Here is a 20,403-nt window from a genome sequence, read left to right as displayed (position 1 = left end):
GAGCACTGACATCAATGCAGTGATGGTAACTGAGGAGTCAAAAACTGATTCCTTAACCTTTTGGCATCTCCTCTTTCTCCTCCTCTGGCTTTCCAGCAGTGCTGTGTACCTGACATTTTAAAGACATGGTGCCATCAAAGCTTGAGAAGCAAAACAGGAAATATATCCCTTATGTCCAACAGAGCTTGCATGCATCACTGCTGGAGCATGCAATTTGTAAAAACCACCCAGAGAACTAAATGCTGAGGTAACCTTGACTCCTTTATGAGTTCTTCCTCAGAAAAGCAACTTAATGGAGGTAGCAACTTGCAGAATGAGATTCCTTGCCTCTCACTTTGCAGTATGGGGAAAAGTCCTCGAGATTTCTTGGGGAGATGCAGAATGCAGTCGAGGCTGAGTTGCTTACACAATGCAACCAGTCTGGCAAGCTGCACAACCTCAGTACACAATGTACCCAACAGCCAGCCGTCTACCACAGTACCAACTAAACCAGCTACATTCTCAATCCATGCTGAGGACGCCATTTATCCTTTACCTCCCCATCAATGTACTTCTCCAAGCAGATGGCACAATCAGAGGTGGAGCTGCTACTGAGTGTGTCCAGTGCTCCACAGCTGCCTTCCCGGTGTCCCTTACTTTTAGACTTAAACTTCCTGGTCTCCATTTTTTCCAGTGCTTGCACCGCAAGCCTGTTCATGGAATTCTGGTAGAAGAAAGAAAAGGAAAAAAAAAAAAAAGAAAAAAGAAAAAAAAGGTAATGTTGCTGCATAAAGGACTACAGCATAGTAGCAGAGAAACATCACATCAACCTATATGTATCTTACGAAATCACGTCAGGTCCAGTCTAATGTACAATTTCATAAATTAAGCAGAGAGGCAGCTAATTAGAATTTAGATGAGAAGCCTCATGAAAAGAATGCATGCCACATGTGATGTGCGGAAACAGACTCCACAACTTGGAAAGTTGTAAAGTAGGTATGTTTATTGCAGCGCTGGGTGCACAGGGGATCGCTCCACCACGAACGTGCACACCCGCCGTAGCAGTTTTCTTGTATTTATACAGACACACTCATCACCCCCCCCGCAAAAGGGCAGTCTCTCCCAGGAGATCATTTCCATAGCCCTCGCCCTATCACATGCAGTAGTGACAATGATAAGCTACTTTGAATTTAAACAGGGTGAAGGTGCTGACAATCTGGATACACTGCAACTGCTCAATTAATAGGCAGCAACTCTTCAAGGCAACATACAAGACTTGGTCAGGGACTTTTTTTGAACTGTCAATATTGACTGTAATGCCCCATTATGCTGTTGCAACCTTATTACCAGAAGCAATACTTGAGAGAGGGATTAAAATGAAATGTTACTAAATTATCTGTATCATTTTCCCCTCCCCCCGAATTTAATCTATAGTACAAGTTTAGGAAGGCAGTGGCTTGTTTTCATTTTACTGTAGAATTCATCATCCCCACTTTTAACACTGTTTTTTAACCCAGCCCATAACATTTTTGGATTCGTACTCAGTATGCCCAAAGCTAGAATCCTAAGCATCTACAGTGCTTTGCGTTTCTACTATGTGTATATACTGGACAGTTCACAACTACAAACTTCAGAGTCCATTAGCTTCCATTTGCTTTCCCTTTCAGTTTGAAAGGACAAACTCAAACTATCTCAACTAGAATTTCTCCTAACTAAACTTTTTACCTTGCAAATCTCTCCCACTAAGAATCAAAAGATGCTACTCTATTGAAAAGAGTTGCAATTTATTTTCAATCCTGACATTTTCTCCATAACAGAGCAACAAGAGCTTGGACTTCTTTAGAAGCAAACCAGTGCTACTGATAGTCAATCTCTGAAAAAACAGAAAAGTTCTTCCTTCCAAATGGCTAAATGGACTGCTTCCATACTCTCTTCATTTCAGGATTTAAGTGAATGAACATCACAGGTCAATGTAGATCTCCTTCAATGACACTTCCAAATTTTTGCAAAGGGATATATCCAAGGATTAACCCTTTCCACAAAGACGGCTATTCTAAGTCAGAGTTCCCACCTCCAAAAGCAGCAAGCAATTTCTAGAACGAAGTAAGGGAGGCTAACTTTTAGCATTCAGTGAATATCCCGTTACTGCTCTTACCTGACTACGTCGCTGTTTCAGTTTGATCTTGACAAGAAGAATGAGGCAGACAAGAGACACAACCACAAAGAAGGCCAGGAAAATTCCCATATCAAAGTACTCGGTGGGTTGCTTAAAAATTAAAACAAAAGTATTATTTTTCCTTTCTTTAGATCAAACTCAAATATATTGTTCCTTTCCCTTCTCTGCTTTCTCAGAGGTCATTGTCAAATGTACACAGTCAGAACAGCAAAAGTCAAAGTACACACTGTTCTGCTCACTAACCAGGATTCTATGAGACAAAACCTGGGTTTCATATCTCACTGCAAGAGAATGAAATACACAGATTGGCAGTCACGAGATGTCAGATTTACGGTGTCTCTGAACCGATCCCGCAGAACCTAGGTTTTTTAACTGAGTGAAACACACTAATGCAAATTTTCATGATTTATTGGTTTGCTTGTATACTTAAGTGAGTGAAAATCAACATTTGAATTTTCAATGAATGGTACACTTCTCAAATACATTTCTTAAGAGAAGAATTTAATAAAAAATAAAACAAAACCAAAGTGGTAACTGGGACATGGATGACCTTTAGCTTTGTTCTTCTGTAAACTACGTGTAGAGACTGTTCAAAAAAACCTCTAGAAAAACTATTTTATATTACAAATACAAATATCAGATATTGAATAATTAACCCGTTTAAAATAACACACGCAATTAATAGTGAACACTAGGCAGACTACCTTACAAGTCTGAACTACCAGGAGTGTGCAATAGTTATTTAATTAAGAAAATATAAAATTTTTAGCTATTTACATATTCAAAAGAATCCTTATGAAAGACAGCAGATGCCACATTGTGGATTCTATACTTACATCAAGTGTAGCTGCTTGTCCACAGTGCAGTTGCTCAATTTATTTAGGTCAACAGAATTTCACATGTATTAGTGCTCATGGAGAGCATCAAAACATCTTCACACTCAGTGCAGTTAGTAAGCACGGCATGAAGTAACAGCAGTGTAATACCTAGACAAAGTTTCTTAAAGTCTCACCCGTGGGGGGCGATGCTGAATCCTTGCTCGTGCCACTTTCTGCTTGTTAACTATGTTCATTAGCTTGACAGCATCAGCACCCTTCACATACACCACTGGTCTCTTCAGAGGGTCCTCTGAGCCCTGGTTCAGCTAGAACAACAAAAAAAAATCTACTCGAAAGGCACATTTTAGGAAAAATACCTCTCTTTTGGACAACAGAGAGAAGAGTGAAGGAATATAAATGTGAAAGTGATTCAAGCACCAATTGTTCTCTTCTAGCATAGACCTTCACTTAAGTATTCCACAGAGTTAAACCTGAATCAAACTTTTGACTTAAGCTGCTTTTTTTTTACTAGGATTAAAGATAAGCAAATGTTACTTCTCAACAGCAGCATCAACTTAACCACATTGCGTGCCAGTGCATATATTAATACTGTTATAAGTTAAACCTCATAATGAGGAATAAAAATCTGCACATTCAAAAAAAAAAAATTGCCCTTGCTACATTTTCTGAACCTTTTGTTATCTCAACTTTGTAGTTACATTATTGTCTTCTGAACAATCTCATGTCAGAGTCCTGTATTTCAGGCTCTTTGTACCTAGTCAATTTATTAAAATTTGTAATTTCTGCTGTTTAACTCAGCGAACTCATTCAAACAGTTATTTGGGTTCTAGCAACCACTAGCAATTCTGCTACCAAGTTGGTCAAGGACAATTCTTCTCCTGGTCAGGCCTGCTTCCTACTTCAGTTCATTGACTGGCAGGAAGAATCACCTTTCATGATACTCCAACCCTCACTTTCAAAGCACTCTCCCTTAGTTGTTCTATTGCTTGGTAACAAGCATTCCTGGCAAAGTTTCCTGAACAGCTCCCCTCAGTGTCTTAAGATACTTCCATTTGAATCAAAGATACGCCAGATTAACTCGCATCATTTTTCCTCCATTGTTATCCATGTCATTGTTTTCTGTATTTTCATTGCGAGTGTCAAAATGGTATTTGTTTTAAAGACAAATTAATTAGTATTCCCTGATGTCAAGGGTTCTGAAGACTTTGGCTGAGAATCAAAATACATGAAACAGCATGAGCATGGAGCCAACCAAGTAACTCTTAGGCTTAAGAGTACAAAAACTACGTCTAGTCATTCCTCTTCTGTTCGTGTTTGCACAGGCTGCTGCTCTGTCCTCTAACAGAGCCTACTTTGTCAGCTATTGCACTAAGCCACCAACCTCCTTCCATCTTATTGGTACACCCAAAATATTCAATCATCCACTAGACTAGTTTCCCAGTTATGGGGGCAGTTGCACCCAGTTTATTATTGAGAATCAAGGAAGGACAGCTGTTGCTGGTAGAGGGAAGAGAGCAAGAGGCAGCAACTCAGCTTCACAAGTTCAGAGCAGGGTGGCTGAAAGTAACTGGAAGCTGTAATACAGTGAAAAAAATTGGAAAAGGACAGATTACATCTTTGTGCAGATGATTTTTCTGCATATAAAAGGGGAGAAAATATCCCTGAGAATGTTTGCAAGGTCAAGGCTGTAGCCTTGATGCACATGCATAGCACAGTTTTCAAACCATCCACTGCAGAGTCTGCATTCCTTTGTCCAACAGATGCTCGCTTCGGAATTAAAGCCAGCTTTTTAAATGTAAACATTGATGGTTTACAAAACCAGCAGTTTTGTTTCAAGACAAAATGAAACTAAAACAAATACAGACTATTTTTGTGCTTGTTATGTTTCTTCTCTCTACTCAAGTAACTCAGAATTGGCTGGAAGGATCTTCTCAAAGCATTTCACAGAGCTATTACCTCACTCACTTCAAACAAAAAGATGGAAGTTGTACTGAGGTCCCAAAAAAAGAAAAACCCTGCTTGTCCACGAAATATGTAGGCTTAGAGAAATGTAGGCTGCAAACAAGAAAGAAATGTTTGTAAGTTTTGTAAGAATCTTGTTTAGAACCAGGTTTGAAAGCCATTTTGAAACCTCAAAACCAGCTGCTGCTCAACGATAGTATCAATCACAAGCTGGTCAGGGTCAAACGCCCATGTTTTATACACAGAGCTGGGCAAAAAAAGATTCCTTAGATAACAGGCCACAAAAAATTTGTCTCCATCCTTTCTGAAAACCTTAATCCCAGACATGGATTTTGGATTGTCAAAGCCAAGAAGAAAAATGTAACTCCCGAAACTTTTCCATTTCTACCACGTTCTCAGCACCTCCACTGCTTCTTGCCTGCCGGATGATAAGCAGGAAAACCCCAGCACCATGTTACCCAGGGTCAGTAGCTGCCTCTCTTAAGGTAGGTGTGCTCCGAAAGCTGTATGCTCTAAAGTCTTGCCTCAACAACCCTAAAAGAATCCAGCAAAGGCTGTAATAAAACTAGGCTCCCTTCTTCATACCTGATCAATGGCATCTGGGTTTTCAGAAACATCAAAGATGACCGCTGTGGCTCCTCGCTGTACTGCTCGTTTTGCCTGCAATAAGAAAGACAGCATTCTCAGTCTCACCCCAAAAGATTACTTCTTACCTCAAAAATTACTCCCTCTCTTCACCTCCAGACAGTAAACTTAACATTTTGTGTTTCTGTGTAGTTAAAACAAATGACAGAGTAATTACAAACACAGGAGTTCCTGAACCAACGTGGAATGTAATTACGCTTTGCTATAGCTTCTACAATCTCTGTTCCTTCCTTGTCAAGCTCCTCCTTCATCAAGTTTTTAAAGGAATTCACAGGTGATCTACACTCTCTAAAGACTTTAAATATAAGAATGTTTAAAAATTACATTATGTTCTTTTTCTCTATGTAACTTAGAAGCACCATTAAAAACAATCTTCCCTGCGATTTGAGGTGGAGAGACAAACTCACTAGTGTAGAAAATAAAGGTGGACCAGGTTTGTTACACCTTTTCAGTATCATTCTCACAGCCGTGACAAACTCTAGCATATCACAATCTTTGCAAAAAAATGCCTCAGAGAATACCGCTCTTTCTGACCATTAGAGGTCAGAACTGTTGCATACAACGCTTCTCACACAGATAAGATTAGACCCATTTAAGTGCACCACTTTTCATCAAATACGCAGTCCAAATCTAAGGTTACCAACACCGAGGAGATGTTAGAAGATATCAAAAACCTCTGTGATAGAGAAAACAGTATTTTAACCACTGAGGCTCAGACAGGGTATTTTTGCCAGTTTCTGCCACTGTGCCTCTGTACGTTCTGTTCAAATGTTGCTCAATGGCTCCACAAAGTGAACATTCTCAGTAACTTTTCAAAGCTGTTATTGCCTTTGTTGGATGCAGAATGCAAGAACTATTTCTCCAAGCAATGACAGTACCAAACAAGAGGACACTGGCTTTTCGTAGGGACTAGCAGAACCTGAACTTAAATTGAGACATAAAAGAACATATGAAAATGATAAATTATGAAATATCAGAGTTTTTCAAGAAGGCTGGCCAGTACAGAGGTCTTGAACACCTACAGGTCACTTTTTTTGCTCTATGCTTTTATTTTTATTTTAAATCAGCCGTGCCTATCAGACAGTGCATGAGGGAAATCAACTCCCATATGGGGTCTCTTTCTCAACCCGGCAGGTATTTGTCTTCTTTGAAGTCAGCACACGTAGTTAATCACCAATAACCTTTGGAAGGAAAAGTTAAAAGGAATCTTCTACATGTTCTCCATTTGGTGGCCCTGAGGTGAAAGCTCACCCAGGTTTCCCTGGAAGGCACCTTTTACAGACATGCAGTGCTTGTAGATCTGTTTGGGTCATTTAGATGGTTCATTTCTGGATTCCGAGTCAACAAGAAGGGCACTTTGATCACTGAAGATATTTTTTAAGAGATTTTGCAGGCTGGTTCAGAAAAAAACACTCCTTAATTTTGTGAACACGCTGATTGATCAGTATACCGTGCAATTCATTAAGTTTCCACAACCAAGATGTAATCTGTATTCCTCACTTTGTATTGCAGAATCAGATATTAAGAGTAAAAAAAGCATCGAGTTCAAAAATCGTGCTGGAGAAAATTAGAGCGAGTGAGGCAAACCGCCTGCCGCTTTATGCTGCAGTTTAACCCGGGCCAGCTGCAGCCAGCTGTTTAACCCGGGCCAGCTGCAGCCGGCTGTTTAACCCGGGCCAGCTGCAGCCAGCTGTTTAAGCCGGGCCAGCTGCAGCCGGCAGTTTAACCCGGGCCAGCTGCGGCCGGCAGTTTAACCCGGGCCAGCTGCAGCCGGCAGTTTAACCCGGGCCAGCTGCAGCCGGCAGTTTAACCCGGGCCAGCTGCGGCCGGCAGTTTAACCCGGGCCAGCTGCAGCCGGCAGTTTAACCCGGGCCAGCTGCAGCCGGCTGCTTAACCCGGGTCAGCTGCAGCCGGCTGTTTAACCCGGGCCAGCTGCAGCCGGCAGTTTAACCCGGGCCAGCTGCAGCCGGCTGTTTAACCCGGGCCAGCTGCAGCCGGCAGTTTAACCCGGGCCAGCTGCAGCCGGCAGTTTAACCCGGGCCAGCTGCAGCCGGCTGTTTAACCCGGGCCAGCTGCAGCCGGCTGTTTAACCCGGGCCAGCTGCAGCCGGCTGTTTAACCCGGGCCAGCTGCAGCCGGCTGTTTAACCCGGGCCAGCTGCAGCCGGCTGTTTACCGGCTTTAACCCGGGCCAGCTGCAGCCGGCAGTTTAACCCGGGCCAGCTGCAGCCGGCTGTTTAACCCGGGCCAGCTGCAGCCGGCTGTTTAACCCGGGCCAGCTGCAGCCGGCAGTTTAACCCGGGCCAGCTGCAGCCGGCAGTTTAACCCGGGCCAGCTGCAGCCGGCTGTTTAACCCGGGCCAGCTGCAGCCAGCGCCGCGCCGCGCGCAGAGGCGGCTCGAGCCGCCCTTCCCCACGAGCCGCCGCTCCTCGCTCCGCACCGGGGCCGTCCCGCACCCCCGCCGCTCCCCTCCGCGCCTCCGCCCGCCCCAGCGCGCGCGCTCCACTCCGCGATCCCCGCCAGCGCGCGCCGCGTCGCCGCCGCCCCCAAACCGCCCCCGCGGCGCGCGCAAGCCCCGCCCGAGCACAGCCCCCGCCCCTGCCCCGTCCCCGGAAGTGACGCCCTGCCCAGGGGCGCCAGGGGTGCTCGGCCGCTGTTGGGAACTCCGGGAAACACGGAGTGTTGCTGCCCTGCTCGGGCTCAGGCGCTGATCGCGGGGGCAGCCGTGGCGCGCTCGCTCTTGGAAAACAGAGCTGCGTCGCAGCGGAGTCACAGGCTCCCGGTGCGCACCACAGCGGGTCGCGCAGTGGGACCTCAGCAGCGGAGGCGGTTACGGGGCGGCCCGCAGCTCCCGAGCGCCCTGAGCGGGAACCGCCGGGCAGCGAGGGACGGTGGGGAAGGTGGGTGCCGCGGCGGCGGGCTGCGCGGAGCCCGCTCCAGCGCTGCCGGACTCCGGCTTGGCGGCAGCCCGCCCGACCGCCCCGGTTCCGCTGGCGAGAGATCAAAGAGCCGCCGCCGCCGCCCCCCGAGCTCGTTATAACCCGCTGCCCCGCGCCCAGGCGCAGGCGAGTGGAGCGGCCGCGGCCGGAGCGGCGGTCGGGCCGGCGCTCGCCCCCTCCCGCGGTTCACGATGGCGCCGGTGGCCCCGCGCAGAGCCGGCCGGCTCCGGGGACACCCTGGGCAGCCCGGCTGCCGCTGCGCCCCGCCCCGCCTCCCGCGCCCCCAAAAACCATACGATAATTAAAGCCAAAACGTCTTTGAAAATACGCGGTCCACTGCTCAGCAATCAGGACAGCTCACAATAACACAGCAATGTAAGGCCCCGTGAAATAACGCCGGTCTAGAACAGACGTGTGACTTTCTCAGTTCGGCATTCAAGACTGCCTCTGCATCATTTTTGTAAGCAAAGTGGCCAAAGCCGAGATCAAAAATAAAGACACATGTTGGATGGGGAGGGGGGGAAGATCGTACGTGCTTTACCTTTACAGTATCCATGGCAAACAAACAGGCATTTCCTCACTTCAATTCCCATGCAACTGGGAATTGACAGCAATAGAGGTGCCAGGCATATCCCTTTCTGAGATTATTTGTCTTCTGTGGTTTAAACCAAATGACTATCACTACATAGCAGTATTTTTTCTCTTTGTAAAGAGTAATAAAAAACAAAATAAAACAATTGGTAACTGCGTTTTTGTAATTCAAATGATCACTCTTTGTTCACAGTGACAACAACCTCCCAGTCTTCCTTTGCATTCAGAGCCTGAAAGTCTACACTGCTACCAAGCAATGGACTCTGTTCACTCTACATGGCTGCTATATGCAAGCACCACCATCGTAACTTTTACTTTTTCTGTAAAGTGCTCCCACGTCCCAGTTGGAGCTCCAGGGAAGTTATACGTGTTCTGTGTAAATCATCAGCTAACTAAATGCCTGACATGCAGAAACACAGGGCTCAATTGTGCAAAAACTGATGTAGAGAGTACTAAGCATGTCTTGGTCCTAGAAGCAGGGCTCAAACTGAAAATTTTCAGCAAGCCCTGTATTGGCAGTTCAAAAATTCTTTTGTCCTTAAGTACAAACACAATAAGACACAAAATATAGGTTACATGTAAGTAGATCTTTATAGGATAGAGACAAGTCACCTGGTATGCTATTTGACAAGCACAATCTTAAGTCACCGTCTGAAATTATTGTAATTTTTGTGGTAGGCAGATACTTTTTTTTACAGGGGGCAACTGACTGTTACTGGATTTCCCCCTTGTGTTATATGTAATGATGGTGTAGAAATAACAATGGTTTGCACTTGCAATCTGTGCTACTCTGCCTAAGTGCTGTGGTTGGGAACTGCCTTACTGAAAAAAACAAAACCTCTCAGACTATTTCTGGTAGAACACAACTGGTCAGCAAGGGAGACCTAACAAAAATCTGGGAGTATACAGCTGAAAAAAGAAAGAGAAATCTTCTCAGTTTCTTCTTTCGTTTTTAGGAATGAAGGTCCAAATGTGGAAATACGCTACAAAACCACGGAGTCCTCCTGTATTCATCTCTTGTCATGACCATACGTGGCAACGCCTGCAATATGAAGATGGTTCATGCTGTTCACATGGCAGCTCTCTTCTCCTATATGAGCTCTAACCAGCTCCCTTGACTGTGTGCTCCGCAGATGAGGAAACTAAGACAATCACAGCCTGAATCGCCTATTGGTCATTGCATGAACTCAGAGATAGGGCAGATTAAGTTAAGTTCCTTTTCCATGTATTAGCCCCACCTTTAAGCACTGTCAATACTGATTACAATGGAGTGGAAAGGTGCTCACAAGGCTGGACACTTACAGAAGGAGGGAAATCATCTCTAGTTGTGTTTTTCAGATCTTCTAAGCAGTGGTGGCTTTTGCAAATTCCTTTCACAGGCTGGTTTCAGAGTGCCCCAATAAATGCAGTTACAGTATTGACAGAAGCACAGGGGCCAAAGAAAAGATACAGCAACAACGAGCATTTTCAGTGGAGGCAGCTAACAGACTGGCCATGCAGAAGTAGCCTATACTGCACAAGTAGAGGGGAAGAATAAATCTTTAGAATTGCTGAAAAGACAGAAGAAACAGGAAGAGGTCCTTTTACAGCACGACATCATCATGGAGTGGTGATACAGGTAGAGCAAACCACATGATATGGAATAATATTTGTATTTAAAATTTATCCTAGTAGTCTGGAGTAACAAAAGCAGTAAATGAAGTGCAGATAATTTCAGTCCATAACTGCACTGAACATTTTGCAGCAATATATTGCAACCATCACAGCAGCAAATGCTAGAAGCTGTATTCCAGTATCCATTGTAACCTTTTCTTGTGTACTGATTTTACGTGCATACAGGTTTCTGCTCCATTTGAACAAGCATTTTTGTGTATTGGTTTCAAGTTCTGTGATTTTTTTATCCCCTGAAAGTACATGCAGAATCAGCTTAGCTCAGAACTGCATATAAATCTCTATTCTTGTGGGTATCAGAATTAAGAGTAAGTATGAGATTATTTTTTTTTAATATTAGTGCCATTTAAAATTATTATTTTCAAGTCTTCACAGCAGTTTCTATTGGATTTTTTCTTCTTTGTCTCTGACGCATTATACAACAGCTTAAAAGTGGTTCAAAGACATTTCAGTTAATCATAAGCCAGGCATGGAACAATCAAGCAAGTTAGTAGTGTTTCCCCTTAGAAAGCCAAAAAAGCTTCAAAAATCTACTGTCTTGTGCGTTAATGATACAACAGAACTAAACATAATAGCTAGTGTGAATAGGCTGAAAATAAAAAGGACAAGACAGACAAGTGTCTAGGGGTTCTTTTCAAACCTATTAGACCTCATATTGCAGCATGTCCAGAAGAATAAAAATCATTGCCATGTCAATCTCACAGTTTACAGATTTGATCAAAACAAGTAGACCAGATAAAATGCAAGAAAGCAAGGAATGATTCTGCCCTAAATGCACCAAGTCCAGGGCTGCATAATGGAACTGAATCACTTAGGATGAAACAGTACCATCAAAGGATGGACAAAAGGTATCCCTGGTGTAGAGAGAAAGGAATATATACCCTGAAAAATATCCCCAGCTTCCTAGGTACGTGCAAATTGGGCCTGGGGGGAGTCTAGTAGTGCTTACTGACACTAGTCATGACTAAGGGACTGCAGAGCAAACACAAAAAGGTCTGTTTCTTCTGGATTGTTTATTCTGCTAAGCTTTTACAGTAAACTTTATTATTTAAGATTATCACTTGGATTAAGTCATCTGTTTAGTAGGGGAGAAGATGACAACAGGAGATGAAGGCAAGCAAGCCCATCAAGAATGCTGTTAAAATAACCAGCAAACATTTGTACATGTCTGTATCATAAAATTTAGAGAGCACACACCTTGACTGTAACTATTGCTAAGAGTTTCAGCCACTTTAGGAATCTTTTAAAATGACACCTGAAGTTTTTCTTTGTAAATGAGCATTAAAAAGAGATCTGCCATTTACTAGACTTCATTCAAACACCTGGTAGACATTTGACTATCTTCTCTAGTTGAACGTTGGATGTAGGCACCTCTGAACTAACTAAAATGATCAAGGATACAAAACCCACCTTTGAATTTGCCCTTCCTCAGTTTCTTAAACATCACCAGCCTAGGATTTTATCATAAGCCCGCTGCTGAAGAATACATTTTACTACTTTCTACTCAAAGTAAAATGTAACCAGAAGGATACAGTGTGTTTATTACACATTTCAAAAGGATTTTTATTGCAAATACATAATATGGGCTTCGTCTATGTTTCCATAGTGTTTATATTTGTACAGATATTGTCATAGCTGATGGAGAGGCTAAAAGTTATTTTAGACTGTATTTTAGACACATTATGAACTAACTGTTGATAACCATTACCAATAAGATGCACATTAAATACCATCTCAGATTAAAATGTGGAAGAATTTATTAGACCCTGTAATCTAGAGAGGATGAGAGGAAATGGGTGTGACAGAAGTGTGAGGAAAGTGTCTCTTCATGTCTCCAGGCCTGAGGAAGTTTTAGTTATTACCTCAAGAAACACCAGAAAGATTTCTTGAAGAGCTCTGCACCCCCTTCCTGTGGGCCAACAATAAGGAAGCATCAATTTCCTTGATGAGATAAACTTTCAACCCAAGGGACCAGATGATTATTAAACAGGTGCACTGCTTTCCCTCATTCATTCAAATCAGGTAGGACAGCAACAATCAAAACTGTAAGAAGGTCAGCCACTTGCTGACATCTAGAAGGACTTTCCATGCTTGCAGATATGAACATTGCAACCATCTTTGCCTCTGCTTTCTAATATGGCCTTATTCCAATTAATACATCAGTTATTATGCAACAGTGGAGAAACCAGATAAGCTGCTTAACAAGGTCCCTGTTAAAGAGAAAAATCATACCAACAACATTAGCCTTTATTCATTACATTTACTTCTTTGCCAGAGCTAGAATTCCCTCACAATATACATCTGTATTTACATATGAGGATATGACACTAATCTAATGGGTTGCAGAGAGTGAATAAATAGCAGATGAGAGAAGGACTGAGGCTTGCAACCATAGGTGGGTAAATCAAAGTTCATTAATCACTCTTAGCTCTGCCATTTACATCAACGTAATAATGCACTGCACATTTATTAAGATAGTAACTCAATACCTTCTGTTGAAAATGGCTATTGGTAGAGCCAGATTATTTTTTTAAATTAACATCCTAGATAAAACTGATGGACTAAAGGGACAAAAAGATGCTTTAAAAGTATTGGCTGCCTGCGTAAACCCACAGATACATCCTGCTCTTCTAACACTGTGTTGTCACAAATGCTCTTACGTCAAGAACTATGTATGTCTTCCTGAATTAGTTGCATTGTTCATCCAACTCTAGGAATTCTCTTCTTGGAACTTAGTGCACTGTAAATATCAAATATTAATTATAACTATGGTATGTGGTACATGGAGTTGATTTAAAGGTTAAGAAAATCATAAAGACGGGGAGGGGGAGATTGGGCAATGGGTTAGGTGGTAACTAGTACAGATGCCAGTAAACTGCTTTTAGCCAACTATCCCAACTGTATTCCATCAGATGTCAGCATGTACTATTAGCTGGTCCTCCAAAATGAACAAGACAAGAAGCAGAAGAGTAAGGATATGGTATGCAGAAGATAGTCCTATGGATCCCAAAAGCCAAACATTGCTTTCAGTCAGAACTGAGGGAAACAGCACAGCTCCAACAGGTAAAACTGTGGATTTTTCTTCTCCCTTTCCTTCTCCTTTTCCTGTTTCTTTTTTTCCAATACATCTCATGCTTTTGGGGGAAAATATATCATTTGGTTTCTCTAACTCTGTGCGGAGATTATCGAACAGAGTAGTGAAGAAAATGTGTACGTATCCTATCAAGAAAGGTCTATGTATCCTTTTTAGTTGAGAACTGAGCTAGCCTGACCAAACTTACATTCCCTCTGTCAGTTTCTGAGGTTTTCCCCCTCAATTTCTCTATGAACTAAAAATCATTGAACTTGAGGCATATTTTCTGTTTAACACAGCCCATCAGATCCTATATTACATGTCAGAACTCTCCACATTGTGGAGTTAGTGGTCATTAATCTGCCAAAAGAGTGGGATTATGCAAGTGGTGTGAAGTGGAATCTTTTTTATAGCTAATTCTTTCATCAGCTGTCTTTGATACTCTGAAATAAGCCATCAGCCTCTCACATAGTGTATCGGTAACATGTCAGTAACACTCAGCAGCAAGCAACTTGCACACTCTGTGACTCCAAGGAAGATGATTTTCAGTGAAAACGTCCAGTGTCTTGCTTTATTGCTCTGGAAAGGCAGGTCAAGGATTTCAATAATCTTGACTGCTAGGGAATACAGCTGAAGGGATGAGGCTTCCATCTGCAATATTTAACTAAAATGAATATAGCAATTCAGTGGTCATGGTCTTCTCTTGAGCAGACTCAAAAGTAGCAAAATCTGTTCCAATAATTTTTAGCACTCACAAACCAACTGATTTGCACCCGTTTTCTCCATATCAAGATCAAATGAGACAACAAAGATGTAGAAAATATTACCAGAGCCATGATATAGAAAACGCAGGACCAGGTTCTAGAATACCAGCTTTTCTAGTTGCCTTCTGCAGACTGGTCCTCATTTGATTTTGTTCTATTAGCAGAGGACAACTTTGGTGCTGAAATAAGCATCAGGAGCCTACGTTATCAGGGCTTAACTTCTGCAGAGACTCTTGAGTTTTCACAAGTCTTCAGTTAAGTATTGACAAACCCAGGAAGTTCTATACATGAGAAAGAGATCACCAGTTCTTACATAAAATGCATGATGAATCTGCAGGTCTGGACAAGCATATGTTGCCTGGGCCAGTTTGCCATTTCAGTCAGCTGAATGGCGTTCCGACCCTGATGCTCTGAAAGCCCTTAACTTCTTTGGAAGAGAATCCTATTAAACTAAGTAGGGGGTATAAACTGCACCCTCATTCTATGGATAGCAGCATTAGATTTTCAGTATGACAGAAATGGTATCACAGGAAGCTAGGCAATAAAAGCCAAATCTTCTGATTGAGAGAAAAGTTCTCTCTTCAAGCCAAGTATAATCTCCTATCGGGACCAAGGCACGCATGGATTTCAGAAGGTTCTTTCCACTTTGATTCTGTATCACAGCACAGCAGGCTTTAAAGCACTATACTTACTACTGCAAAAAGGAAAGTAGTCTTCACTGGAATACTTTAGATGCTCCTCCCCATAATTGGGCACAAAAGAGACATTTCATGAAGGGGGGGGAACCCACAACAAAAAACAGCTCAGCAAAATTTGTCAGTATGTTTAAGAACACCACTATATTGGCTGCTAAAACATCAAATACAGTGGATATTACTGTTCAGATGATTTTGAAAATACATCTGGAGCACTATCTGCTAAAGTAAGCAAGGATGTGTATTTCCTATTGACATTTGACTATCTGTAATATATTCAGTTAGCAGCAGCTACTGTTGAAGAAAAGAAAATATGTTACTTCATTAGCAGAATAAAACCCATTTCTAGTGCAGACTCACAGTTGTACTTGCAAAAGCATGTAACTTCAGCCACAGGCAAAGGCATTTCAGCGAAACTGTCCGCTGCACTCTGCCTACCAATGAGAATCTTTCACAAATCCCACAGCATTATGTCAAATGCACTTTTTCATTTCAATTGTCAAACCACAAAACCTTTTTTTCTCTCAGAGATACAGAGAATACAGAGAATACAGACAATGACATCCGAACAATACAGGCATCCCCTGTCTCTCTCCTACACTGCTATCAGGCTCAGTCAATCACCAAAAATGCCTTGCCCCTCCATCACCACTGGAGCTAGAAAGCCAGGCCACAGGCCAATTCTGCAGGGCAGAGGAGGAAGGAGAAAAGGACATTATCTACTTTGCAAACAGCACAAGTTACAAATTAACCAACTAATCCCTCATCCCTGTTAATGTACAATTCCATAGTAATTCCAGAAACTAACTTGAACCAAGCATAAGCAGGATGCCATTTCAAACCTTTTCTGAAATAACGAAAAAGCAACTTTCAGATTTCTGTCCAAAAGTAAAGGCAGAATACCACAAGAAGATAGTCAAATCTCAGAGTATCGCACCAGCATAAAACTCCTGCCTGACTGGAATACTCAACTTCTCTGGCACTTCAGGATATGTTTTGTGCATGTGTCCTATAGATACTGCATTATATGGCATTACGACAGTTGTTTTATCCATTAAGAAGTATAGAAAGTGCAAAGCAACATTTTTAAATTTGAAAAAATAATCACAATTAAAAACCAATGTACTTCTCTGTAACAAATTTAAAAACAACTATGTACTTCTAGTTTAAGAAAAATATCACTTCATGCAGTACGTAATCACATCAACAATATATATCAGTGTGATCTATACCACTCAGTACTGAAAGGCTCTCATTTAAAATGAGGAAGAAAAAACCAAGAGTATGACTCTTTTCTGGGGTTAAGGAGAAACATTGTGATCAGTTCTGAGTCTAGACCAAGTAAAGACAACATGAAAAAGACATTTATTTAATCCTGAACACAGCGAAGCCTGCTGGCTGCAAATCTCTTGTGCCATTTCAGAGCCATGGGACTCCATTCCTAACAATGAGCCCTCTGCTATGACAGACCACTCTGCAGGCAGCAGCCTTGCTGCCACGAGAAGGCACAGTCACACAGAAGGGTGAGCACTGGAAGAAAGCCCAAGAGGGGACGGAGGTCTTGAACCACAGACACTCACAGAGAACCTCGCACACTCAGCAAGAAATGGGTGGATGCATTCAGGACAATTGATGGTGTTACACAGAAATGCTGCTACACTTTATAACCCTTCAAGCTTTTTCAGGGCAACAATTCCTATATACAGTTACTTCCAAAATGTAAAGGTCACAAGATGAGTTTGTTTTGGAAATTATGTACTAAAGAATCACATACTATAAAATACTGCTACAGCCAACTCAGATAATTCTTAATTTTATCTTTGCATTAAAGGTGTACTGAAGGTAGATGAACTAGAAACAGCAAACTAGATGCAAGATAATTATGTAAACATACATACGAGCACACTGTGGTGCTGAAAGAAGCCATTAAAAAATTGAGATATGGGAAGGTGTTGGAGGAGTTGTAAATTAAAGGAACTATTAACCTAGACCACTGTCAAAAGCCATCTCTATAGTACCTAAGCTGTATAAATAGTTAGAATGTACTGAAGTTCCTCCAATCTCAGATACACAAGGCATGTGCTCTAATAGAAACCTACCTTAACATTATGAATTAGTGTATATATATATCATATACATCAAAAGGGGAAACAAAGAATGATGAGAATTAGGTCTTGCATTTACAACAGGAGATGGCAAAACCTTCAAAAATTTTAAGTCCTGCAGGAATTCCATCCAATCTCAGTCAATTCAATGGGGAAGTGCAATCCTCCTAAGAAACAAGCTTCACCTTATTGCAGAAAGTTCCTTTCAACAAAACAACAGCTTTGGGCCATGGTACCCAACCCACAGCTTTAGGTAAATATTTAAATATTTTAGGAAAGAGGAGAAATTTCAAACAGATTCAGCCTGTGTGAAATTATGTAAAAAGTATAGAAAAGGTCTGAAGCATTTACAAGATACACCGATGCATCTAAATTAACCAAAAATCGCTTGAAAGGCTGAAAAGCTTTGTGCTCATTAATATCATACTGCTATCCTCTATCTGGAAGGTAAGATAAGATATGTCTATGACCACAGCCCACCAAAAGTGCTGAGAAGAAATTAAAGCAAGCATAACTAAGCATGAAGAATTAGGAGTGATTTGAGCCAATGTTGGGTATGTAACTATTTTCAAATGTAAGAAATTGATAGGAATGAAAATTCAGTGTCTTCTGCTTAGTATCACGTGTCTTGCTTAGCCTCATCCTCAAGTAGCTGGTCTTCATCCATAGGATGATATCTATTGTAAACAAGGACATTTTAGATATGACACAATCATCATCTGAGGTGATGAAACAGTAGATCCAAGTCTCAGTAGTGACAGAAAATGCAGCACTCTTTGCAGGGTTATTAAGTGCTTGCATGCAGTCTGTGAGTGTGTTCAGACAGAGACCATGTATACCAAGGCAAGTCGTCAAGCAGCAAACCTACTTTCACTTCTACACACATTAGAGGTTAAAATGCTGCAGTGCATTTCCCTGGAGCTTCTGTCCTCTCTGTTGAGGATGAACATCTGCATCTAAGACTACAGAATACCCATGTAACGCCCAGTCAGGGACTTAAGTCTTTCTGAATGGACAAAGGCATGTAAAGTTCCCTTGGTATCCAGCAGAATACTACTGATCCAGTGAGATCCTCCCTCTCCCCCATCCCACTAGAAGAATCAGCTTGGGCAGTAAGTTCAGTAGTACAAAGGTGCACGGTGGGCCAGTATTCCAGTTTATCTAACAATCTTCCATGGTCTGGCTAACATAAGATGACATGGACTTTCTTTCAAACAGTGAAGCTTGGTTTAGGATTAATTAGTTTCAAGGTCCCAAACTGTGGTGGGCCCTTGTTGTTAGTTTGTTGATTCTTTTAAAAAAAAAAAAAAAAAGAGGTGGGGAGAATAATAAAAAAGGTGGAGGATTTTTGTTACAAAGGGAAACTGGAAACTTCTCTGCACACAAGCAGAGACATGGCTGCATTGCAGAGGCCTCAGGGTAAGGATTAAAGAAAAACAAAATAGAAACCCTTCCATCTCTAATTAGGGTCTTCATTTGCCAAAGAGCCATTCCACAGCAGGAGGAATTACATTCAGGCCGTTGCTTGGATAACGTCTCCCAGCAGGTTGGCTCCTTAAAGCAGGCTACTCTGAGCCAACAATTTCTGGTTACTTAGAGGCAAGCACTCTGCATATTGTTTTAACTGGCCTGGCTTTTGCAGCCAGTTTTGCTGAAGAACAATCTTCTATTCAGAATGCAGAGATAAAAGCTTCACTTGGTTTGAATTTGTCCCCAGTTTCTTTCTCCCTTTCTTTTTTTAAACATGGGAATTATAGGTTCTGGAGTTTGCATTATTCCTCTTGTAGACCTCAATGTTTTTTCCCCTCTAGCCACTTGATTCTTTGCCAGTGAAGGCTGCTGTCTGGAGTCCAGCCATTCATCAGCCCCTACCTCATCATTAACACTGTGGTGCTGGCGGTCACAGCTCATTGCTAGCGACAGGAAATCCTAACTTGCAAGAGGTTAACCACAGCCCATAAACAGCCAGGCTGTCTCATTAGTGCCTTACAGCCAGCTGAAGGGACCCTCTGTGAGTTTCAAACTGTTCATGGACTCAAGAGTCTATGCATTCTGTGCTCTTCACAAATGCCTTCTCCCTCCCCCCCCTAAAGCTCACTATTTGGATCCTTGAGGCTAAGGTCCATCTTTTTTCCTATCCAAAGTTGAGCAAGTTCTTTCAGCATTTTGAAAAATCAAATGTCTGATGTATTCTCTTGGCTTACCAATTGAACAAAACATGACTGGGCCAACAACTGAGATATTAATGCACTAGAATACGTACATGCTTTTGATATTTTTATAGGTTTTGGTGAGAGTTTCATATTCATATTGAGCAACTAAGGCAATAGCTATGCAAATGTTGATAATATATACCTAATCTGTCTAGAGAATTCATACCACAAATATGTCCAGCCCTAATCTCAAAGAAATAACCTGCTAGAATTGCACATGGCTTGGTCAGTGCTCCCTACATTGACCAAAAAGCCCATTTCATACTCATTTTGAGTTCACAGTATGATCACTTTACTGGTCTGGAGTTGATTCCTTGAACTTAGTACAAACATTAAATCATCATGTCATCTGAACAGGCAACTCTAGATAATATCCACGTGGCTATTATGAAGACAATATGTTTAGAGCAGAAAAACACCTTCTGGCAAATTACCTCAAAGGAGTAGGATATGAAGTACAGTTTGTGTTACATTTTCCCTTTCCTCCCTTTCAATCCCATGAAAATCAGTAAAACATTCCCACTTTTTGTCTGTAATTTCTTATGATCCGCTATTTTCTACCACTCATTTTATCTGCCCATCTTTTACTCTGAATACTGGAGTCCCTCTGATGCAGCTCTGGTTACATTGCCCAGTTCTCCAAATTATTTCAAAGCCTTCAATCTCTTAGTGCACCAAAATCAGGCGTGTCACTCATCCATGAAGCCCTAAATAATTCTATTCCCTGCGCCTCCATATCTGCTCCTTATTTTC

The 20,403-nt window shown here is 42.1% G+C and overlaps 1 protein-coding gene across 1 annotated transcript in view; it reads right to left on the bottom strand.

The window, feature by feature from the left end:
- Positions 1 to 20,403, bottom strand: part of ZNRF3 (zinc and ring finger 3) — a 90,644-nt gene that overhangs the window by 7,617 nt on the left and 62,624 nt on the right. The window contains exons 3-6 of the mRNA XM_086623348.1: positions 5,542 to 5,616; positions 3,168 to 3,299; positions 2,135 to 2,245; positions 536 to 703 (exon numbers count right to left, since the gene is read on the bottom strand). Of these exons, the coding sequence (XP_086479474.1) occupies positions 536 to 703; positions 2,135 to 2,245; positions 3,168 to 3,299; positions 5,542 to 5,616 (486 nt within the window). The remainder of the gene's footprint in view (positions 1 to 535; positions 704 to 2,134; positions 2,246 to 3,167; positions 3,300 to 5,541; positions 5,617 to 20,403) is intronic.

This window comes from Tauraco erythrolophus, chromosome 19 (assembly GCF_009769465.1).
Source record: "Tauraco erythrolophus isolate bTauEry1 chromosome 19, bTauEry1.pri, whole genome shotgun sequence".
NCBI classification, from domain to species: domain Eukaryota; kingdom Metazoa; phylum Chordata; class Aves; order Musophagiformes; family Musophagidae; genus Tauraco; species Tauraco erythrolophus.
The sequence above is the reverse complement of the archived record's forward strand: the minus strand, read 5'-3'. Positions and strand labels throughout refer to the sequence as shown.